At 45.6% G+C, this 7,124-nt stretch overlaps 1 protein-coding gene across 1 annotated transcript; it reads left to right on the forward strand.

Moving 5' to 3' along the window:
* The first annotated feature begins 340 nt into the window (after window positions 1–340).
* Window positions 341–3,425, forward strand: LOC113817421 (uncharacterized). Its single transcript, XM_070142443.1, has 3 exons — window positions 341–437; window positions 508–1,898; window positions 3,327–3,425. Exons 1-3 carry the CDS (start codon window positions 341–343, stop codon window positions 3,423–3,425), a joined length of 1,587 nt encoding a protein of 528 aa, XP_069998544.1.
* The last annotated feature ends 3,699 nt before the right edge of the window (window positions 3,426–7,124 follow it).

The raw sequence follows: 7,124 nt of genomic DNA on the forward strand, positions 1-7,124 counted from the left end.
TACTGCGCGATGTCGAACGCATCATGTTTGGTGCATTCGCAGTATTATTGTTTGTCGCAATGGAACGCAGAACATCCTCTCTCGATGGCCAGTGCAGTGTAGTTTCGGTGCTTTGGAGAGCGCGTGTTCGCTCCCGTGTATGATTCAATAGATGTAATTTTCTTTCCAGGTCGTATGAAAGAAGGGTATGGGACTGATTTTTTAAAAAGAGGATTGGTGCTGTATAAAATTTTGTTTGTTTACACAGTGAAGTGTATATAAATGTTAGTGTAGTGGTGATGCTGTTGAGGGGAGAGGTGTGCGTCCCGGGCCTCACTCTGCAGCATCATCTAGACATGACATGGGGAAAACACTTAACTTCCGGGTGGTCCACGGAGGCCGCCTGAGTTACGCGTCCCCCGGGTCATGCACTGATGTAGAAGTGACGTCACAGTGCTGTATTGTGCACAAAGAAGAGTAAAAAAAACAACCGCCAGCACCCATGACCAGCGCGTGGGACACCCACAGTTGTCGGACTGGACGTGGCGTGCTGGTGCTTTCGGGGGTCCAGGGACCTAAACGGGGACCCCAGGGGCCCGTCCCGCCCCTCCGGGCCCCCAACAGCTCCTATAGAACTCTCAGGAGTAGCTGGAGAACATCTGGTGCTGAGGCAGCCGCTTCGAGCTGGGTACGGGCACTTCTCGCGGACGTACGAAGGACAACCTTCGCGGGAGACTCCGAGATATCCGACGTGGCACGGTCATGAATCGCAGCCGCAGTTCAAGCTGGTGTTCCCGCCGCTGTCGGGAAGTTCTCGGGGCACTCCGTCGTCGGGGATGCGAACGCCGCCCTACGGCATCGGGCGCACCAAGGAGCCGCCCCCGTTGGCCACCAGCACGCCCCGACATGACCGAACACCTCGCCCGTCCCCTTCGCCTTCCCTGCAGGAGAGAGGCACGCGCACTCTACAGTCCCCCGCCCGCGTGCGGACTTCCCCACCGAAAGGATACATTTCTTCCTCACGAGGTAGCAAGGCCGCCAGTCCCCTGCGTGGGCGTGTCCCCATGGCGGTGACGGATCGCGGGGCCCCTCGCCGGCGTCCGCGCCGCTCTCAGGGACGGAGGGCGCCCCGCTCCAGGAACTCCCATGACGCTAACACCTCAAGCCAAAGTGTTTGCCATAGTACAAAGCCCCCTGTGACCTTCCCCCGCCCCATCCCCCTACCTCGGGACGATACAGTCTCGGACATCTCTATAGTGTCTCCTATGCCCGCCCTCGACGTCTCCTACACTGCCTACCTCACGCCAGACGTCCTTACGCCCACTGCCATACCGCCTTCACCACCTACGTCGCGAGCCCCTTCGGCGAGGGAAATCTGGGACTTCGACGACGAGGAAGCCTACGTTCAACACAACCCCTTGTATTGGCTGGTTCCGGAGGCCCATGAACAGCCTGAACCGCGAGAGCGCCCTGTGGCCCCTGCCCCCCATTACTACCAACCCCACACCCACGCTCCCTTGCCAGACACATACATCGGCCACAGACCCGCCTACAAGCCCGCGCCCAGGTGGTCGTCTCCGTATGGAAGAGGGCGCGCATCCCCTGTTTCATACCTGCACCGCCAGGAAGAGCGTGGGCGGGGCAGGGGTGTATCTCCAGGTACGCACGCACATTTGCGTCTCTCGCCCATCAGCGAGAACTCACAGCCGACCAATATCGTCACCTACGCCGATGTACACACGCAGGAACGCCCCCACCGCCAGCCACGCGGTCGGAGTTTCAAACCGTCCCCGCCACGGAGGCATCGACTGGCCGCGCAAAGGAAACGTTCCAACATCCGTATATTCGACCTGAAGGACGATGCCCGCTTTGTTTACATCGTGCACGCCCTTATACAGGCCTTCATTTACATCGAACAGGTATAGTATATTGGTTTAATTATATTTTTTTATGATCGTCATTGTTGAACGGAATTTCGCTTCTTTCTGGATCGATTTTGTATGTTTTGTTGGTAAATCCTGTCGGTTTATGCGTATAAGCGGATTTGACGGGGGATTATTGATATTTTGCTCTTTATAGTTGTCGATTACGTATGAAACTCGTAATTGGCTTATTTTATATTATCATTTTGCAATATGATTAAATGTATGTTATGAAGTCCTCTCTAATAATGGACAATCTATGCTGGCGAATGCATCACATTAATATTTTAGAGACCCCTCCATCAATAAAGAAAACGAAGACCTTGAGAGAAAAGAAAATGGTAGGTAAAACGGAGTTGTGTGGTAGACTCACTTTTTAAATTTTACACATTTAAAACTGTTATATACACAAATATGATATCTCTTATTATTATTTTTCGTGTATTCATAGAACATCTAACACTTTTTTATATATGATATCACATGGCAACTTGGCAAAAATTAGTAGCGAGTGCCAGAATCGATAGAATCCAGAACCAACAGAGCAATTTCATCAGTCCGTTTTCCTTTCCACAAACTTAGGGTTGTAAATATACGGCATTCAAATAAAAGTAAACGTCATTTTAACGAGCGTGAACGTGTAACATCGCAGCTCATGGTTAAACAGACCCCATTATATCCTTCTTCGAAAGTTATATTCGGTGTTGCCATACACACAAAAAAACTAAATTAAAAATACATCCTATAAAGAAATCACATTGATGTAGCCTTTATGCTAATCCGGATCGTAGCCAGAACACGTGTGTGGAGAGAACCCCCGGGACGAAAAGTTATAGAGAATGTTACAGTTCCTGGCGATCCTTCGTTGCATACTAAACGTGGTGGGGGGTGGTAGGTAGAGGGGATAGGAGGGGAGGGGGTTACAAAGGGGATAGTGCTTGTAGAGCGTACTGCATGATGAGAGGCGTGGGGAGCTGGTCGCGTATTTGTCGTTTGAATTTGCTTTGTTAGATATCAAATTAAGTCTGATATTTGCTTTTGTGCGTTGCTTTCACCGTGTTTATAGAATCGACGTCTGCAAATTTTCCTAAAACGTTGAGCCACCTTTAGAGAAATCAGTAAAACGATAAACAGGATGAAATACAGATACATAAACATTCATGCTTGGCTAGACACATGCGCACAATGGCGTAGGCAGGTAATGGTTTTGTTGTAAGCCTTTTGTAGGTATTTCCTTATTTGGAAGGGTCTGACCTGGAAAAAGATTCATTTTGAAGTTTACAGGTACGTTCATTTCGCGAATGCTGAAAATCTTTAGGACCAACCGTATGCCTTAAGAATAAAATCAAGGGGAAAAGAAACACACAGTTTGTGAATTCTGATAAATGAGGTTAGCAATTAATGAACAAAGAATTCATTTTAAAGTATGAGCTCTCAGAGCGTCTTGTTAACTGGCACGTGGCACATATTCCACCAGAGGCAGAAAATCGTATTGTCATATGTCACAGTGTGACGTTTAATTAACTGAGTTCCATCGCGGATATAAAACCAATATGGAGGCCGCCATCGACCTGCACATGAGTGATAATGTCTGTTATTTGCGATCGGTAAACAAAAGCAGAGTCGATTATGCGTGGCTTCGACGTGGCTACAGAGGCCCAGACCAGCGGGCCGTGTGACTTGCGTGGTGTAGGGTGTAATATGGCCGGCCCCGCCCCCACGCCCACCCCCTCGGCCCCAGGTCCCGAATCCTCGTGTTCTCCCCGACAACCAGTGCTTCCCCCAGATGTTTCTCTCTCCCCTTCTACGCCCCTTCTCGTGGTGGCTGTTAGGGGCGCCATGGGAGAGGAAGGTAGGCCTACCAGATCACACCGTCGCCGGCTGCTCACTTAACACATGATAAGTTCGTGTTTTGAGCTTCTGCAAACAACTTATTTCCGGGGTCTCGGGTTCAAGACAAAGAAAATGATAAACTAACAGTGAGTCTACTGTTATATTGCTTCCCCTTATGAGACCGTCGTCGGTCGAAGGCAGTTATCGAGCGAGTCGGCCATGTCAATTATAGGCCTATTTGTTGTCAGACACCTGACAGTTTGTTATAAGTCGTAGAGGGACTAGGCCTACGATCGGACAGGGCTTACAGGTGGGGGAAAGGGATAGTGGTGGCTTTGCAAGTAAATAATCCCAAATGTGGCACTGTTGTTGAATATTTTATTTTCGGTGAAACTGGTTATTGTTTTTTTATGTATAACTGAAGCGGTTGAATTTTTCATGTACATTCCATAGCTTTGGGGATTGCTTTGGGACCGAAGGGTGAATATGGAAATCTGTGTTTGGAATTTCCAGGTTATTATTAGGGGGAGATTAGAAAGATGCAGATGAGGTACGTGTGGTTGGTAGCATATCCGTTTGATGCTGGAAGCTGCTAAGCAAACAGTGTTTGAGAATCGTTTAAGCCATGAGGGTTGGCCATGACATCCCCTGAGATGATTTGTTGCTGACGGATGTTTAACTTTGTAACGGTGTCGTCTTGTACGGTACTTTGCCACGATATGTTTTACTTTGTGACTGTCGATGTAACCATTCACTCTGTGTTCATTGTGATAAACTAAGGTATTTTTTTCTATTTACAGGTAAGATACGGAAGACTCCTGGATTATATTTAGTGACGTAAGGCAAGACTCCGACAGCCAACTTGTGCAAGGTAAGTTTGAGTAGGGACTTCTCTGAAAAGGTTGGTGTCTCCAAGTCCGCTGGGTTTCGTCGGCGCTCCCAATTACACTTCGACTGCCTGTCTCAGACGGTTTGTCAGACCCTCCACTCCCTCCTTTCCGGCTAGACAGTACCCTCCCTTCCCCCGACGAGTGGCTGCTTGCTCCCCTCCACCGCGTCCTCTTACCGTCGTGCTCGCGTGTGCTTGTGATTCCAGCCTTCCCCATTGTAGTACTCTCTCTCTCTCTCTCTCTCTCTCTCTCTCTCTCTCTCTCTCTCTCTCTCTCTCTCTCTCTCTCTCTCTCTCTCTCTCTCTCTCTATATATATATATATATATATATATATATATATATATATATATATATATATATATATATGTAGGTACATAAATGTACATGTATGTGTGCACACACACACACACACACACACACACACACACACACACACACACACACACACACACACACACACACACACACACACACACACGCACACACACATATATATATATACATATATACATATTTATATATTATATATATATTATATATATTATATATGTATATATATATATATTATATATATTACATATATATATATATATTATATATTATATATATATAATATATATATATATAATATATATATATATATATATATATATATATATATATATATATATATATATATGTGTGTGTGTGCGTGTGTGTGCGTGCGTGTGTGTGTTTGTGTGTGTGTGTGTGTGTGTGTGTTTGTGTGTGTGTGTGTGTGTGTGCGTGCGTGCGTGCGTGCGTGCGTGTGTGTGCGTGCGTGCGTGCTGGGGTGTGTGTGTATTATATATATATATATATATATATATATATATATATATATATATATATATATATATGTATACATACATACATACATACATACATACATACATACATACATACATACATACATACATCATGCATGCACTCATACATACTACATACATATATACATGCATCTTCCCATCTATCTTTCTTCTGTATCTCTTTCCTCTACCACAATAGTCAACATTGTATTTTTGCATTAATTTTAACTCGCATGGTATAATTTTTTGGGGCGTTATTCTTGCCCTACGGCGGCCAAGATCGCCTCGTCTCCTCTCCCTGTTTCCCTCTTCCCTCTCCCCATCGGAGCGCCGAGCCTCCCTCCGTGACTCCCGACTCGTCCCTTTTCTCCGCTTCCTTTCGCCTATAATAGCGATCTGCTTACTGCTGCCATGATCCGTACGTCTCCCTGTCATGCCAACGTTTGTTCTCACAACAACTCCGCAGGCGGGACGGGCTTTCACTGCCAACAGGTCGTATTTGTTCAGACTGTAGTGTGTATGAAGTGTATGTACACAACGCAGAAAGAGTGTCAAGTTCCTGCTGAATATCGTAAGGGGTTGAGCGGCAAGACACAATCCCTTGCATTTCCCCTTGCTCCCCTCCTCTTGAACTATAGCCCGGGGCAGCGAAGCACGTGTGTTTGGGATTGCCTGCATGAATGAAGGAGGAAACTGAGCACTAATAAGGAAGCAGGGGTTGTTTGTCATAAAAAGGAAGGGATTTTACCGAGATTACAAGGGTCGGAGAGGATTGGGGATTGGAGCTTACCTGGGTGAGGCATATACAATCCAGCAAATGGGTCGTCCAAAGGAAATCGTTTTCTTGCAAAAAAAAGGAACACGTTATGTCTTATCTTGCGGTGGTTTGGTAGTTATAGTACAAAACCATGCGAATCTTTTTGCGAAAGAATGTCTCACGTGAATTGCCATATGGTTGACATTGCGGTAACGTTTTCTTGCATGTCTTGTATGTGTATGCCGCCCGTTTATCTGTTGGTATCACAGGCCACTCATTCATTGATAAGATATGTTTATTTCGAGATTGACAAGCTTATATCGCGAAGATGTTATCAGTTAGTTAGGAATAAGAAGATTCACAGTTCCCTCTCCTCATACCCTTTGTTTACTTTGCGTCAGTTAAAACCGACGACTGCTCCGAGACCCCAAAATACTCGGTGTATTCGTGATGTCATCGCTTGTGTTTAGAGAACCCTTTCTCGGGGGAACTGCGCTGTTTACGTAATTTGCTGTTCCAGAGGGAAACCCAGCTTTTCCCCCTGTCATCGGGCTTACTGTCTCTATTGTTTGCGGTACGGAACATTTTGGGTGAAATGCGCTTTTGATTTTTTATTTTTTCTTACCAAAAACATCATACTACACCATTTAGAAGAACCCCCTTCCTATTTGAACTTGTGAAAGAAAACGGAGGATGGTGTGAAGGGGTGACATAACTAAGTTTTGACAATGAGAAAGCTTGGAAATAAATCGCTTATGTTAATTAATTTCATTTAGCTTTGATTATTTCCATAAAGAGATATTTAACTCCATTAGGCTATAACGGTTTTTTGATAAACTTTCTGCTTTCTGCGCTTGAAAGAAATGAGTGAAAATATTTGAAATAATTATTAGTCATTCACATTATTTATTTATT

This window comes from Penaeus vannamei, chromosome 29 (assembly GCF_042767895.1).
Source record: "Penaeus vannamei isolate JL-2024 chromosome 29, ASM4276789v1, whole genome shotgun sequence".
In the NCBI taxonomy this organism is placed as follows: Eukaryota; Metazoa; Arthropoda; class Malacostraca; order Decapoda; family Penaeidae; genus Penaeus; species Penaeus vannamei.

Bases quoted from the DNA above. Each gene is read 5' to 3' on its own strand.
- LOC113817421 (XM_070142443.1), top strand. From the start codon at position 341: ATGGGGAAAACACTTAACTTCCGGGTGGTCCACGGAGGCCGCCTGAGT. The intron at 438-507 runs GTATTGTGCACA...GGACACCCACAG, and splicing joins AGAAGTGACGTCACAGTGCT to TTGTCGGACTGGACGTGGCG. The intron at 1,899-3,326 runs GTATAGTATATT...TTCATTTTAAAG, and splicing joins CCTTCATTTACATCGAACAG to TATGAGCTCTCAGAGCGTCT.